Source organism: Haemaphysalis longicornis, unplaced genomic scaffold (assembly GCF_048455015.1).
Source record: "Haemaphysalis longicornis isolate Haplotype H1 unplaced genomic scaffold, Haemaphysalis longicornis Haplotype H1 scaffold_14, whole genome shotgun sequence".
Classification (NCBI taxonomy): Eukaryota; Metazoa; Arthropoda; class Arachnida; order Ixodida; family Ixodidae; genus Haemaphysalis; species Haemaphysalis longicornis.
Window position 1 is genome coordinate 20,746,459 of NW_027526245.1, and position 17,376 is coordinate 20,763,834.

Below are 17,376 nucleotides of genomic sequence, written 5' to 3' on the forward strand. Positions count from 1 at the left end.
AATCTTTGGGGTTCCTTTTAAGATTGCTTTCTATGGACGTAATGTATGCAGACCGATCACGATCATACAGTTTTTTACAAAGTGACCGGTATTCTTTAAATTCTAACTTCCATTTTGTCACCCCATTCTTTTGAGCTTTCCTGTGGGCACGCTCTTTGCCTTTTAGCGCCGACCGGAGTTCACTCGAGAACCAGAAAGGATACTTCGAAGATTTGGATTTTTTTAGTGGTATATATCTGCGCATACCTTCTTGCAGTACTTTGGTTAATTCGCTGGCCTGAAAATTCGGGTCATTTGACGCGAGGATTGCCGACCAATCAAAATTCGACAAGTACTGGTAAAAACTAATGTAGTCACCTGCAGCAAAATTATAGCGGGGGAGTTCGGAAACACGTGGCTTGGCCTTTTGCACATCACTATGAATCGGTAGTACTATAGATAAGGGTGGATGGTAATTGTCCGGGGTAACCAAACCAGTAGGGCTTATGTTGACACTGATGTTTTCGATGTTTGAAAAACAAAGGTCAAGTAAGCTGCCAGCAGAGTTCACAACGTGGTTGCACTGTTCAAGACCAGTAAATGAAATAAAGTCCAGTAAGGCTGAGGCCTTTTGAAGAACGTAGGTATTGTAATGAGAAATACTAAGGTCACCCCATTCTATTCCCGGCGAGTTAAAGTCACCGAGAATCATGATACGGTGTCTAGGATGAGAGGAAATTACATTTTCTATCGATGTTAAACAAGTTTGAAAAGAAACCGGAGCTATGTTAGGAGCTAAGTAAAATGCTCCAAGCAGGACGCGTTCGCCACCGATGCAACACAATTCAACCCAGACAGACTCATCCTCTGTCTCAAGGTCTGCGCGCCTCACGCATCTAAATGAGCTATTGACGGCTATCAAAGCTCCCCCTCCCGTGCGTGTGGCACGGTCACTGCGGAACACGTTGTAATAAGGCGGAAAATAATCTTTAGACGAGATACTGGGTAAGAGCCAGGTCTCCGTAAGAACAATCACAGAAAATATTGAGGAAGATACATTACAAAAAAACTCGTTAGCTTTAGTCCTTAGACCACGGAAATTTTGATACAAAACGTTAAGAGACCTATTCATGAGTGACCAGTTCATTTTCTAACTCAGATGCGTGCAGGTGACGATCATGAATAATTCCCTGGAAAGGTTTAAAGAGGCAGTTTGTCGGCCATAGGCCCGGGTCCTGCAGCTTCTGAAATGTTTCGTCGTCTACTGCAACATAAAATGAGGCATAGGATTCGTACTTGGTTTTCAGCCGTTTGCACATCAATGGTGCGATCGCGACGCTAGAAACATATGCCGACACCTGGGAAGACGATGTTTCAGGAGCCAGCTTTGTCACGAACAGCGCCTTTGATCGCCGATGTTGACTGGCGACCGACAACGTTGTACTTGTTGCCAGTCCAAAGCACGCAGGTGATCGTTCCTTCGTTGGACGGCGATAGCCTGTTGCCTGTAGAAGTGGTGGGCTCTCACCAGTGGTGGACGATTGCGAAGGCGTGTCCGAGGCAGCAGTTCCGGGTGCTTTCGGCTGCACTGGCCCCACGGGCCCGCATACAGACGGCGAGAGCGCCGGAAGCGGCGACGATTTGTTGCCGGGCGGGGAAGCACAAGCGGACGACTTCGGCGACGCCACCGCACCAGCAGGGCCCGGCTGCGCAGGCCACACAGTCCTACTGGTAGTGGCCGCCAGAGTAGGAAACGACGTCGATTCAGAGCGTTGACGCGTCAACTCGTTCCGAAGCGTATGCACTTCCTGCCGCAGCGATTTAACAGCAGCTGCGTGTGCATCTGCCTTCGCCGCCGCCTCCCTGCGCATCCGTTCATTCTCCCCTTTCAGTTGGGAAACCTGATCTGTCAGAAAGGAGATTCCCTCGAGCGCGCGAACGAGAAGGCCGCGCAGGAGAACCTGCTCGAGGTCAACCGGTTCCTTAGGAGGGGTGGCCGCTGCCGTCGTCGCCGCCGGCCGGGTAGGGGAATGCGCCGAGGCTGCTTCGGCTCCGTCGGTAAAGCCGATGTCGCGGGTAGGCCTAGGCGAAGCGGCGGCACACTCACACTTATTGCAGGTAAACTGCCGCTCCCCAGACTTCAGCATGTTGAGCTCATCGTCCGGCCAGGTGACACACTTCACATGAACACGTTTCCGACAGTCAGCACAACGAAGAAACTTTTGTTTACCGTAGAAATACTGCGAGCAGAGGGAACACGCATCCGTGCTTGGCGCCATCTTGGAAAAAAAAAAAAAAAAAAAACCCAACAGTCCAACCCCAACAGTCCAAAACCCAACCCAACCAGTCGGGTTGGGTGTACTGAACTGCACTGCGTGTGCTAAAAAACACTCCCCAAATGATTACATTCAGTTCATTTGGACACCCGCTCACGCTTCTATGGAGGGCAACGAATACGCACACCACGCCTGCACTTTTACCCCCCGTGCTATGGAGCCGCACGAGGACAGTCACCCGCTTGTCTCGTTCAGGGACATAACCCAGCATTATAACCAGCATTATGATGATGATGATGATGATGATGATGATGATAATAATAATAATAATAATAATAATAATAATAATAATAATAATAATAATAATAATAATAATAATAATAATAATAATGATGATGATGATGATGATGATGATGATGATGATGATGATGAGGAGGAGGAGGAGGAGGAGGAGGAGGAGGAGGAGGAGCAAATACTTCTTTTCAGATTTCTGAACGGCCCAGAGTGCGGCCCGGGGGAGTGGTTTCTTCACTGTAACCCATATTCAGTCCGCGCCGCCTATGCTCTGTCCACCAACTGAAACTGGGTAGGTAGACCCGGGCTGGACAGCAGCATCTCCCATTTCTTGTTCGGTAGTTGACGGAAAGAGGGGAGTGTGCTCAGGGCTAAAGTCGCACACCCCGATTACGGGGCGGAGTGTTCCTACTTCTGAGAGAAATTTACATGCAGCGTCGTAGTGATTCGGGTGTATTAAGTGAAGACGCGTCGGGTGTGGGAAGAAGACGTATTGTATGAGCCGTAGGGTAGTTTGTTGTTCTATTGAAAGGTCAGGGAAAGGCGAAGGTAGGGTCTGTCTCAGAAGGTTATAATGCTGGGTTATGTCCCTGAACGAGACAAGCGGGTGACTGTCCTCGTGCGGCTCCATAGCACGGTGGGTAAAAGTGCAGGCGTGGTGTGCGTATTCGTTGCCCTCCATAGAAGCGTGAGCGGGTGTCCAAATGAACTGAATGTAATCATTTGGGGAGTGTTTTTTAGCACACGCAGTGCAGTTCAGTACACCCAACCCGACTGGTAATTCCGGTAGGCTTGTTGGGTATCGGTGACTACATTACGAACCCCTGGTTAAGTGAGAGGCAAGGCGATGGCTGCCTCTTCTGCTGCCGCCATGTCTTCGGTCTTGAGTGAGGCACAAGCAAGGAGGTTGGTTCTGGAGGTATCCACGATGATGGCGCACTGCTGCCCTCGATGTTGGGAGGTGTCTGTGTGGATGACTGCAGGATGCCCACCGAGGGATGTGTTGAGCGTTTCAGCCCGTGCTTGTCGGCGACCCTCGTCATGTGAGGAGTTCGTATTTCTAAGCAAAGGGAGCATCTTTAGTTCTTGTAGCCGTAAGTCCAGGAGGAGGAGGAGGAGGATAAACATCTTTATTGTGTAACAAATTTGTGTGACGTCTTCAGGAGGTGGAGTCCTCAGTCCAGGACACCATATGCTTTGCCAGCCGCTACAGCCCGCTCCACCAGTCGAAGCTGTCGGACAGGCATGAGCTGGACAGGGCGCGCCTCCAGAGCTCGGGAGAGTTGTACGGATTCGGTTTGGGGAGAGGGTGGGAGTGGCATCCACCAACCATGTGGAAAAGAGTACAGTCTGCTCCACAGAAGGGGCACCTAGGGGACGTAATGTGTTCGGAGTAGTGGCAGACTCTTTTTGGGTAGGGAAAGGTGTTTGTTTGCAAGGCACGGTAGTGGTGTGCCTGCTCTATAGATAGGTGTCGGTGGGGTGGGGGAAGGGTGCGTCGTATATATCAAGCGGAGTGACATTCTGTGCTGCCCAGCCAATCTGGTGAAGGATGCGGCGACCCGCCGCAGTTCTGCTCATTCGGAGCTTCTGAATAGAAAGATGGCCCTCTATCAGCCATTACACCGTGTTGTAGCGCCCCGCACTAAGCAGCCTCTCTGTAGATGCACTCATGGGAAGACCAATGGCTTGCTCAACCGCCTTTGTAATCATTATATAAAGCATCTTTATGTCCCCCTTGCCGAGAAGAAGACAGAGGGTTGACGTAAGTTATTCTCGAGAGGACAAAAGCTTGAACTAATCGAAAGGTATCGGATTCCTTGAGGCCTCGCTTCTTGGTGGCAAGTCGCCTGATCATGTGTATGATTTCATTGATCCTGCGTTTGAGGCGCTGCAAGGATACGACACTCTTGGTGTTCGCCTGAAGATGTAGGTCCAGGATCTTGGTTCTGAGGCTTGGAGTGATGGCCTAGCCATGAATGAGTATTTGAATGTGTTTTTAAGGTGTCGTTTGGCGTGAGGGCGGACGACAAGGAGAACGTGAACACTGGAAGCCACAGGCTTAAGCACATTGGCGTACTAGAAGTGAGATGCCATGGGTTGGTGTGAGCTTCCTTTAATCGCTGTCGTGTGGCAGGCAGCGAGAATACAGGGGTTAAACCCGTAGATGTGCTTCGTGAGTGCACCACTTGTCTTTCCCGACTCCGCGTGGCCTCGTAGCTAAATCGGTAAGACAACAGGCTCTGGCTTTTTTACTCCATTAGTTCCAGGTTCGATTCTTGGCGGTGCCAGTAAATTCTGTTATTTGTTAGCTGGAGTTTTAGTTTTCTGTTGACACCAACGGTCGCGAAAGAACCCTTGGGGGTAGAGGGAAAAAGCTTTGCTTTAAAAGCTTCCCTGTATTGTAAGCCGCATTTACCAAGCTCATTATTGGATATATCGGCCAGGTTGTTACAAGCCAAGCTACCCTCTAGCTCGTGTCTCTTATCTCATCCTGTGCGATACGGCATGACGATTCTAACTTCAGAACTATGGAACACCAAACCCACTCGCGATAACATGACAAGGCGCGGGCGCGCAGGTTAGATTGAACAGCAAAGCCGGCATTGCTACATGGTTTTATTATTGTTCTTGTAATGAGTGAAACGTTTGCAATGGCGGCTGCAGACAACGCATATATTTGGGTTTGACCTTCCACTGCTCCCTCTGAAAAGCGACTGGCATTGAACACCGCCGTGTTACGTCAGATTTTTCGGAGCACTGAAGCAACGCTTGGCAGTAGTTTCGCCACAAATATACGTTTTGGAGCAAGATAGCGGAGGAAAAAAGGCTTAGGGCGCAGCACCTCTACGCCACCAATCGCCGTGGTAGTAGGTACGCCGTGAAAGACAAGAAACACGTACAGTTGAGCTTGCCTTCTTTGTGAGGAGGTGCGTCGTGATGACATTGGAGGGATTGAGGAGAGTCACCGGAGGAAACGTACAATGAAGTCGCAAACCGCCCTCTACTTGGCGCCTAAACCAAGACTCATACCTGCTGCACGAAACAACAAAAAATACCTTGATAAGTATACTGAATCGACGTTCAAGCAGTTACTAAGGCAGTCAAAAAACGGCAATGCCACCACAAATTGATCTTACGAGCAAGAGTGCGCGCGCCAAAGGCGCGTTCACTTCTATTAAAGCTTTGCGTACCTGCAGAGCTGGGATACATTTGCACATTAGTTTCCACTCCAAGACGACTGACATGTCTCATTAACTTCACATCACATGGGAAAAGTATTCTGAAAACAGAAGAGTGCAATCAGTCGGCTTTTAAGGAATTCACTATAACTTGCACAAAGCTAATTTGCTTGCCTGTCGTCTTTGGAGAAGGCGAGAAGCTTGGCCGAACTGTTTCGCCCTGTGTTGCTGCACCACAGAGCTTCGTAGGAGTGGTAGCGCTCCTTCCTTCGCGGCCCCATATTTAGAATACATTCGAATATATTTTACCATGCAGCGAAACTTTCGGCCCGTGGAGGCGTTTAGGCCTCACTTCGCACGCCGGCTCGCCCACGCACGCACCGAACTGGCCCGCCGTGCGCGCCGAGAGAAAGAAAAAAAAATATTGCCGCCGGTGAGCTGCCGCGCATCCGTGAGGAGGAGCGGTGTGGAAAGAAAGAAACGCTGAGGGAAAGGGAAGGGCCACGCCGCACTACCCTGCCGCTAGGATTGCCCCAATTTTGGAAACCGAAACTAGCCAAAGTCGCCGACCAGTGCAGCGGTACAGCGGTACAGCGGCGGCCAATGTGGTGCGCACTAGAACGACGGGTCGAGCGCTGACTTCCTACTGAATTTGTTGCGAGAAAACTTATACGCACCCATCATATTAACAACAGTAAAAAATAAAAGATAAAAACAGGTCCAAAACTCCTGATGACACCCCACCGCATAATCACTCGTTCCCGCACTTGGCAGAATCTATAAAGATACTAAGTTAAGTCGCACCCCAGGCACAGCACAAAATCAACCTCTTTTTGGGACGATGTGATTGACGCCCTGCTCACACATTTACCACCCCTCCTGTCCATCTCGTGTACTCCAATTGTCTCTCGCGTTGTTCGGCTTCCGCTCCATCCTATCACCTCGCGCATGTCAAGCTCAGGCTTGCACCGCAAGATTTTCAATGCGAGGCTACGAGGCCATCATTCCCTTCACGAACGTTTTTGTCCCGATCCCTCAATCGGTCATTAAGGCCAGGTTGTCCGACGTATACTGACCGACATTTGTTTAGCGGAATGTGATAAAAGATACGCTCCACACATGGGACGTACTGCACACGATGTTTTACGTGGCACCCAAGGTTCATGGGGTGCTGGTTTGGGCCTGTTGGTAGAACATGACGAAGAATTGAAGCGCTTGGACAACGGGGGCAAGTGAGTCGACACACGCAAGGCACTTCGTCGACACGCACAAGCGCCTTGTGTCCCTGTTGTCCTAGCGCTTCAATTCTTCGTCTTGTAAAGCAAAGATTTTCACCTCTACCCCCAAGGGTTCTTTCGCGACCGTTGGTGTCAACAGAAAACTCCCGCGAATAAATAAAAGAAGTTGCGGGCACCGCCAGGAATCGAAGCTGGTACAAACAGAGTAACGGAGAAGAGTAACAGAGTAGAGTAATGCCCGTCGTCTTACCGATTGAGCTGCGAGCCCATGCGGAAACGGGGGAGACAGCGGGTGCACTCAACAAGCACGTCTGAGGGTTTACCACCTGCGTTCTCGCTGAATGACACGTGATAGCGTCACGTGACCTCTGGCGCCGTTGTGTGCTCCTCCCACGGCACGTGGAGCGGCCGTGTTCGCGCCTTGCGCATGCGCTAGTATTTCTCTCACCAACGCATTACATCTTACTTATTGATCCCCACCGCGTAGTGTGGAGATGCCCACACTTTACCAAACATCGCCCAGAGCGCTTGTAAACACTAATCCGAACACCCTACAACATGAAGCACATACTGGATTAGACGGTTCTTTATTACGAACAATTGCCGCTTTTGCAGTTAAGAGTCGTCTGGCGCGAGTAGTCTAACTGGAGCCGACCCCGGTGAAGACTTTCAGACCACCATAACAAGGATACGGTCCTTGATTGGTAATCCCCTTCCTTCCATCCCTCTCCCCACCATACGGCGCACGTGCCCTCCTTGTTCCAATAAAAGATTCAATCAATGAATCCTCCGCCTCTGCCGCCGATCTCGTCGGCTCGGTCGGCGGCGGCAGAGAGGGAGAAGTGAGATCGTCTAACACCGGGTTTGAGCTTCCTTTTATTTATATATAAAAAAAACAGCTTCCACTTATGTTCTTCACCAATACAACCCAACCAACTACCGTTCATGGATCATGCATTGATTTAACCTTAGCAAAGAATATGCCTTTGAAGTAATAAATGTTGTGGTTAAATGAATTTCACTTTTCTCTGGTTTCACTATTTGTAGAGCCACGTGAGTGAATTTAAAAGACGTCGCATCTGTAATCGTTGAGAGTGTCGTTTACAGCTTTGCTTTTCAACCACATTCACAGGGTGGACTGGCGAGCTTCTTTTTTCACCCAACGTTCTTCGCGATTCTCTTTGTAGTGTCCTTTGCAAATTTCACGAGCTTGTGGGGACAACGCTACCTTCAGGTGTACAGTTATGATAAATTCGAAGGTGATCACGGCGGCATGGTATGGCGGGCATTCGAATCTACCCAGCGGCCTATCCAGAACTTTGAAAATAAAAATAGCCCTGCCTTCTTCCTTCGTAGTTTCTTGAGCAATGCAATCACGATATAACCTGTAACATGGCGCTGCTGGTTGTTTCTTCGCCACTCGAGCGATCACCTTCAAATTGATCGCCACTGTACATGGTTGGCGATCTTTTTCAAACCGTGACCCAAGCCGTAAAAGTACATAACAACAGTCCTATTTCTCTCATGTGGAGGCTCATCATGGCATCCTTATGATGACAAGATTTCAGGTTCCTAAGGATGCCATCCTCCACCGATACGACCAGGTGGAGTGGGTAGCCAGCCGCTTGGATGCGACGGACTTGTTCGTCGAAGGCAGTTTCCACTGCATGGGGGTACGACATGCTTAGGGCGTCCGAGACGCAAAGTTTAACTATTCCCATTTTTGCCAGTCCGGAATGTGCGGACTGATAAGGACGAAGCGGCTTGTTGGCGCGGGGTTTTACTGCCAACGCACGATTCGCGCATAAAGCCAGGGTCAAATCCAAATTTCTTCTTTATCCATTCTCCGGAACCACGTGGGTGATATGCAGAGCAGCTAAGCCTTCCTTAAACAGATCCAGTGCCTGAGAGACCACGTGCAGCCAATTCTACAAATTGGCTTTTACTACAAAACGTATGTTTGGGTTATAACCCCTGTTCATCTATTTTTGATTGGCTGCAAACCTGTCATAGCGTTGCTGGAGCGGGTGTTGTTCCCCAGGTTATTCTTTTTATTTTTGGGAGGGGGGAACATTAAAAAAGAATTGGAAGAATTGGGTAATATGCAGAGCAGCTAAGCCTTCCTTAAACAGATCCAGTGCCTGAGAGACCACGTATCCAATCTTTCTTCACTACACTGTGTCCGTGTCCATGTTTTTTCTAACGACCTGTGTTTTTAGATGCGAAGGATCTCATGGTTGGGGCTATGTCCCTACCTTGTCGTTGTCGTCGCGCCGTCCACACCCCCACTGCGCATGCTCGGCTTGCTGAACGCCCAGTAGTGTATTACTCTGCAATGACTCTTGGAGCGACAGTGTTGTCGGTGTCTTCCTGGGCCGGCACGAGACGAGCACGCTTCCCCTTTAAGGGCTGCGCATCTGGTGCGACTTGGTATCTTTATGATTGTGCCAAGTGCGTGAACGGGTGTTGATACGGTGGTGTGCTATCAGGAGCTGTGGGTCTGTTTTCGTTTTGCGCCCTTTATTTTTGCTGTTGTTAACATGATGGGTGCGTAGAAAAGGTGCAAGTTTCCTCGTAATAGATTCAGCTGGAAGTCAGCGCTCATTCCGTCGTTTTCTCGTGTCCTTGTTTATTTTTCGCGCTGTAGCTATTTAAAATGATTTTGTTTGCCTTTTTGGTATTAGCTTCGGGTGGCTACGTGGTGCAAGCGTTGTATCATGTTAATTCACGGTTTTGAAATCAATTCAACGAGAACGTTCTTCCCCGAAAAGCCACCACGATACAACGAATCACAAAATTATCTCCTTACTCTTGTACCTCTTGGAGCAGTATCCTTACATAACAGACTAAGAGCAGGAAATGTGCGTCGCAGAAACCTTTTAATGCAACGGCAACTTGCCCGTAATTTTATGCTGTAGAGTTTGCCGATGGTACGATATGCAGTAAAATCCGGAATGTTTATCGGCCGTTCCCGAAAAAAAAAACTGTATTTTAAGTTTTCTTGAGACCATGCACGCAACGATTCACCATAACGACAATACTCAGCCACTGGGATCAACGATGAGATTTGCGGTGCGAGCTCGGAATTTCGTGCCACGCGCAGTCTCAGCAAAGATTTCACAACTTGTCCTTGTCGTAGGCTGGGCTTTGACCTTTGCTGAAATGTCGCAGCTCACAGAAGTTATCGACAGTTCTGGAGTATTGTGACAAAGTTAACGTGCGGACATTTCATGTATCGCGGTTTAAGATGAGAACTTAACTTTGAGTGCGGGAAGATAGTGCAGTAGTGTCTTGTTCTAGTATTTGTGTCTAGGTTGAGTCCTCCACCGGCCGCCCGTGACAAAGGGGGGTGGTCGTTGATGCCCATTCTTTCGAAGGATATGAGCGCAGAGGGTGTGAGTGGGAGTGTCGAACTGAAAAATAAACCGAAGCACAACTTGAATAACATCAATTTGCTCGTTGGCCACGTTACAAGCGGAGCAGTGATTCAATGATGATGATGATGCTTAGCGGCTTTCCCTTTGTAACGGGGTGGGGTTGCACAACGACCTTAGTGGTAACGCCAGTGTACAATCACCTCGCCAAAAATAAAAAAAGAGAAAAAAAATCTATATGGAATTTTTGCGCTAGTCTGACTTCTTTATTCGCATGTCTTCCCAGATTGTTCTCTTCGCTTTTCCCACCAACATTCTAAGCTTATTTTAGGAACCTCTACTTGCTGTCCGATTCACTTTTCCTGTAACCTTAAAGCCAAGGGCTTCCGGAAACTCGATGTCTTACTCATTGACGACTGGACGGATACCCTTGCACTCTTTTACAATACATGGTTTCTGGCTCCCTGCTGCAACCTGCGCACAGTTCTTCCTGTACCGTCTCGCGGATAAGCGTTTTTGTTCGCAAGCAACCAGCCCGGGCTTCAAAAAGCAATGCACTTCATTTGGTAATATCAAAGAACTTTTCCCTCGTGATTTCCCGCTTCGCAATCCTGTATATATCTACGGACTTCTTTGCATCCATCCTCTTTTTTTCTCTGATTGTTTCACTTCATTTTTTATAGCCTTTATCCTTTCCCCTGCACTTCCAGGTTTTGTATACTTTGCTCTGAGACTTCTGATTTTTCTCCTGTACGGTGTGTCCATGCTTTTCATGTAAAGATGTCGTAATACGTCGGCCGCACATCTCTGGTCATTAATATTTCTAAGTCATTCTTCAAAACATATTTTGCCCCACCAAGGCGGTGAACTGGTATAGTTGGTACCCGTTTATTGGATGAAAAACCAGCGATGAAGACAGGACCCAGTTAGAAGAAAACGATAGGATAAGCGGGAACTAACAACTGAACGAACAAAGCACGTAAACACCTAGAAATACCTTCCGGCAACAGCATTGCGCATCCTTTAATGGACATGCGTCGCATTAACGAGGTCTTAACAAGCAACCACAGCGTTTAGAAAGCTGATCTTTTTGCCAGACAGGAGCACTGACGCGTCACTGACGCAATTGTTTGCCCCTTTCTTTGTGTAGAAAGGCTCCAAAACTTCCCGTTGGGTTTTTGTACTTCCGTGGCCTAATATGCCAGCGTTGTCAAAAGCAGGAGTGCACCCGCGCTGCCTGCAATGCCTCGGCAGATGAGCACCGCCACTCATGGAAAGGGAAGCCTTGTGCTCCCTCAGGCGATCATTAATACAGCGGTACGTTTGGCCGATGCAAGCTTTGCCACACGGGGGTAAGGGGATGGGATAAATCAGGGCCGTAGCCAGAAAGTGGGTTTGGGGGTTTCAACCCCTCCCGAAATCTTTTCCAGGCAAAACTACCTTCAGCAAAACTACCCCTTTCCCAAAACCCATAACCCCATCGGAAAAGAAATCCTGCCTACTTCCCTGGGATAAATAAAATGTGTGGCGCAAGACACAAATTTGGAAACATGATTAGTACCACACGTAACCCTTGCTTGCGTATACCGGTTGATGCGACTGCACAGACCACCCAACTTTCGCGGGGCCGAGAACCCCAAATGTATGCCGTGTCTATTCGCCACTTTCTTGATATCGTGCGAAAGTTCATGCACATAAGGCGTGACGACGAAGCCAGTAGCTGCTTCTGCCCTGCGAGGCCTTTTCTGCTCTTTGCCTTATGTGCATAAACTTTATGTGCATAAATGCGCCCATGCACGGAGTGCATTGGCACATTTTTCTATGAGCTCGCTTATGCGTTCCGTGATGACTCTCACGGTTTGTCTCACTGAAGGATAAAAAACTGCGCAAAGAAACGGTACGGAAGACGAGAAAGAGACAAACATGGGCGCTGACTGACAACTGAATGAATTTTATTGCGCGCAGGCAATATAAGAAAATCTAGGAGGAATACTAAAACAAGATACAGTTAAGATTGTAGAAATGCCATCTCCTTGGGCAACAAGTCGACAGACGGTTTTCTGACGCATGTGCCCGCTCGCTCGTGCATAGAAAAAGTTTCAAAGATCTCGCGCGTTCTCTGGTCACCATAGCGCTTAAGGACATGACAATGCTCAAAACAAGGGCTCGCATGAGGGCTCGTTCGCGCATAAAGCAACATGTGTGGCAAGGTTACTACCGGTATCGGATTTGATGGTGACAGCCCGTCTTCACACTTTTCGTACAGTTGGTCTCACCTTGGGCACCAGTTGGCTCACGATTTCTGCGATAAGGTCGTGGTATTATGAAATGGTTTTGATGGCTTCAGTACGCCTGCGCTTGAGAAGCTAGCGAAATCACGTTACCTGGCCCTTTCTGTAGCATGAATCGTACCATTCAGGCTGCTTTATTTCTCGTGTAGTGTTAAAAGATCCGCCATGAAGCTAAACTGTGATTCCATAAAAGGAATTTAGTAGCTGATAGCTACAAGCTGTTCGCTTTGTCAATTGCCGAAACCTTCTTTTGTGTTCATGTTTCACATTTTCACGCATGAACTTCGGGCCTTGCTCACGCTCTTCGTAACGCACAGGGCCGTCTACCTGGCGAGCTACCGGCCGGCGAACCTCGTGGTGACGGTGAAGCTGGTGAACATGGACCGCTTCAGCCGCCACAAACAGGCCGCCATGGACAAGGTGGTGGCGTCCGTCATCAGAAATCCTTTCCTGGTCAAGTACTACTGCTGCTTCTGCGTCAAGGTGAGCCAGCTAGCTGCGCTCACCTCACTTCGGCCGTTGGGCGCAGCAACCGGTGGTGCGTGCCCTTGCACAGAGGGAGACGGAACGTATCTATTTGCTTCTAGACGGGAGCCTTTGAGGTGGCCTCCTCATTTCAGGAGTCCATTGGCACGGGTCACGTCTTCTGCCCTCTTCACAAACTTACGCTGGAAGTTGAGGGACGAGCTGGCCAAGGCGCTCTCCGAAAGCTCATAAGTGTGGAAGGGGTTGATTGGGCCGATCAGTTGGGCTCTGTGTGCAGCCGTCGACCATATGAAAAATTAGAGCCCTTCCACTCAACGTGAAAGCTGTCGGAAGTGCAGAGCAGGGATTCCCCATACGGATGGGGGCGCCGTTCTTCGCTGTTTGAATTCAGCAGAGGTTCGTTCAATGCAATTCGATTTTCGTGCAGTGCTCGCGCGCCTTCTTCTGGGACAGCTCGCATCCTTTTCTTTTTCTTTTGTTTTTTGTTCTGCCCTGAACAGCACGAGCGAGAGTCCTGTTTTTGTTCCTTTCGTTCTTGCTTTCATCTCGCACGTGGAGCATTTCTGCGTCATTTAGAATGCGTCGTTTTGTTTTGCTCGGCGACCACTTTTTTCGCTTACTATCGTTGGTTGAAATAAACCTTATTTTCAGTTAAAAAAAAATCAACCCAATAAGCATTCCTAACTAAATGGACGCGGGGACTGCCGGTTGATTAGATATATTTTGCCTCAAATGCACTTGCCGTTATCTTTGCGCTAAATAATGGGGACATGTATGACAAGTGGCAGCGGTTCCAAATAGTTTGGAACAGTTCTGCCTACTGTGGGAATCGTGGAGAACCGCGGCCTGCGATCTCTAACCGGTGAGCGCTTCGGGGAGAAACGCGACGCGCTGAAACCTGTCGGCGCACCGCTAGTTCATCATTTCCTCGAGGGATGGCACCACCTGTGTGCGCGCTGCATAGGCGCGCCGGCTACGCGAACGGGTGCGTGCGGAAGATCGAGAGATTCAGTTCGGAAAGCCGGCCCGGTTGAGATCGGCGGTACAGCGCGACCGTGGCAGACCATGTATCTCAGGTGGAGACTGATGTTGTCTTGGGCCGCGAGTACCCGACCGCGATCACCACCGGATGGCGTGATTCGTGAACGCCTTCAAGCTTTGTGTTCGCACGTTTTCGGAGTTCCCAAATAAACGGCTGTGCTTTGGCACTACTTTCTACTGGGTTCTCGTATCGGCGAACCTCGCCGGGCTGCCGTAGGTGAGGGTGCCCACGTGGTTGACAAGCCGGGAGCTAGCCTGGTGGCCTACGCCGGAGAACTGGCCAATTCGCTCCCAATAAACTCCATATTCTACACCAGATACACATCTTGTTGAAGTATCCTTTTAAGTTTTGTCCGGACCTTTGTCTGTTTGGGGGCGTGGCGCCGAGACGTCACGTGACTTGCGGTGGCTAGCTAGCGTGATGGCAAACGAGCTACGACGACAACCGGGCCCCTAAAGTGCTCTGCACTAAAAAGTGTACCGGATTCTCCACAAAAGCGGCACAAAGGGGTATATGTGGTTGGGGCTATGTAGTGGTATCTGCTCGAGTGCGGGTAAATGTTAGTTTGCAGGGCCCTGAGTATTTTCTCCTGGCCCTTGGGTAGTTGATTGTGTGGGCGTACGTTTGTCTACAGCCCACAGAGCAGACGCACGCCGCAGTGTATCCACAAAGACTCTTTTCCAACTTGTGTATGACATCTCTCACAGGGCATGGTGTCAAGAGCGGAACAGCATGACGCGCTTTCAAAACTAATGTCTAAGGGCATCGATCGAAATTTTTGTTGTTGTTAATGCGGAATCATCATTCATGCATTATTAGGCACAGTTGGTGAACAAAGTGCGGTATGCGGTCCCCATGCAGATCTTCGAGCTGACCAAAAATGTCTTATTGGCTGCATGTAGCCCGATAACCAACTTCAAAATTACCACTGGTTTCATGAAACCTGATACGGGGAGTGCCTTTTTGCGGATCGCCTGGCAGCATCACGACGTTTTGAGTGAAATAAAATTGAAAAGAAACTAGAGCCAGATTTCTGCCACATTACATTACAGGTTAAGCTGGTGTTAGTTTTAGGTTGCGCTTAGGTAAGCTGGGATTACATTTAGGTTAGGCTACGTTGGCACAACAAACGCCTTCCCCATCTAATTAGAGCATGGCGGCAGCCTAACAACAAACATACTGAGGTGGATCAGCCAGTAACGCTGACAGCAGCCGACAGCTCACAGTCGATTTACCCATCTTCTGGTGTGGGACTACGCTTGTGAATCTACACTGTGCACGATGTGCACGTGGAAGGGGGTGCAACAAGTAATCATCTGCGAGGTATCATGACAAAGAATTGAAGCGCTAGGACAATAGAGACAAGCGAGTAGACACATACAAGGCGCTTGTCCCTGTTGTCCTAGCGCGTCAATTCTTCGTCATGTTCTACTACACCAGCAGGCCCAAACCAGCACTGTCGTCAAGGTACTATATTGGACAAGGTATTGGTATTTCGCTATTGGTATTTCGCCGCATTAGGGGACAGATGATATTGTCACGGGAAAACTGAAACAGGAGAGTTTAATGGCGTAGACACACCGGGAGAAAGCACACTAGGCCGCGATGCAGTAGCACTGGCAAAACAGGCAGAACGCGTCTCGATCCTCTTCCTCGTCTTCCTTTCAGTGCTTTCACACAGGCGCTATGATGCGTACCCAGATGTGGGGATTGTAACAGGGAAGCCGCCGTGAGACATACGCTAGGTAATGGGCTCGCACGATGACAGCACTGCGGCAATAAATCGTGTGGTACCGATCGGCGTGGCACCGACGTCACTCCTGTTGCGTTTGCGTGTGTGCTTCTCCTGGGCGCGCGTGATGGGGAGTGCGCGTGCGCAGGGACACGCATTGCTGACCGCTCCGCGCTTCCGCGCCGCCAGCAGCCCCCGTGGTCCCACCATCGCGAGTGTTGCTCCGGGTGCGTAGGGCTCACGATGGAGTGGCCCACGATGGAGTGGCACGCTTCCATCTCAGTTGCCGCTGCGACATTCATGACGAACCTCTGCTGCAGCACGGAGGTGGCGGTGGAACAACAGCGCTGGCGCGTAGAATGCATGCCAGGTTTACGTGCTAGGGAGACCCCGGAGGCTGGACAATGACTGCGATGAGAAATGCAGTGATCTACATTCCGGCTATGCTTTCCTGTGCAATGTAACCTGCTTTCGTACGGACCAGGAGTATACTGCGGAGTTGGGTAAGTTTGTAGATGGTCAGGTGAAAAAAGTGCATGCGATAGAACGTGAAAACATCTGGTGGGCCTTCATGTATCTTTTCGCCTTTCGTCATTAGGATGATTTCTCCGTCTTGTTCGGCAAGCATTCCGTATCTCTCCGCACCGTTGTGAACATACAACCAAAATTTTGTGTTTAGAATGACCGCAACATTTAAATAAGAGGAGAAACAGTGGAAGACAAAGGAAGAGAAGAGGAGTGAGAGACAAAAGGCACTGATCACCAGCTGACGAATTTTATTGGGAGGAAGGACAAGAGTAGCTTTCGCAATGCAGACTGCGCATGCGCACTTGGAGAAACTGGTACTGCTGAAAGTACTCTTCCCCGGTCAGCGTTGACGGTGCGCGGTCGTGTGAAATGGTGCAAGCACAGGCTGACGCGGGAGACCTCCGAGGTCTTCCTGAAAAGCGCAGCCTGCGTCACTGCGCCCTCTCTCACGCTCCTCAATGCACAAGTTACGTACTTGAAAAAAGTGTGCGCGGTGCGAGTGTGAGAGACCGGCCACGTGCATTGGCAGCACTCTATGTGACCGCTAAAGAGTACTTACGCCAGTTTGAGCCTTTCTTTGACTACTTATTCGTAAACAGTTCGGTCTGTCTGTCTGCCCCTCGATTCAGCCACCCGGCCAAAAGTGAAAAGAATTCTTGAACACGACGTTTATATAGGCGAAACACTTCTAGTAAATCTGGTGGCACAGTTTTCGTACAGCATTGATGAGCAAAAAAAAAACATCACGCATTATTTGAAATAAATAATAAATTCATAACTGGTACGGTGTGCAACACCCGTGTCTATAACACTGAGTTCTGCCTCAACCGGTTACCTCTTAAAACTGCGGACTCAAACGTGTCACAAAAGACGTTGAAGTCAAAATATATTGTCAAGAGTTCAGAATGACACAATAGTTTTCTTGAAATGTTTTCCGGTCGAGGCAAGATAATT

General features: G+C 49.3%; 1 protein-coding gene across 1 annotated transcript in view; it reads left to right on the forward strand.

The window, feature by feature from the left end:
- Positions 1-17,376, forward strand: part of LOC144165191 (microtubule-associated serine/threonine-protein kinase 3-like) — a 156,084-nt gene that overhangs the window by 31,118 nt on the left and 107,590 nt on the right. The window contains exon 6 of the mRNA XM_077695303.1: positions 12,952-13,117. Within this exon, the coding sequence (XP_077551429.1) occupies positions 12,952-13,117 (166 nt within the window). The remainder of the gene's footprint in view (positions 1-12,951; positions 13,118-17,376) is intronic.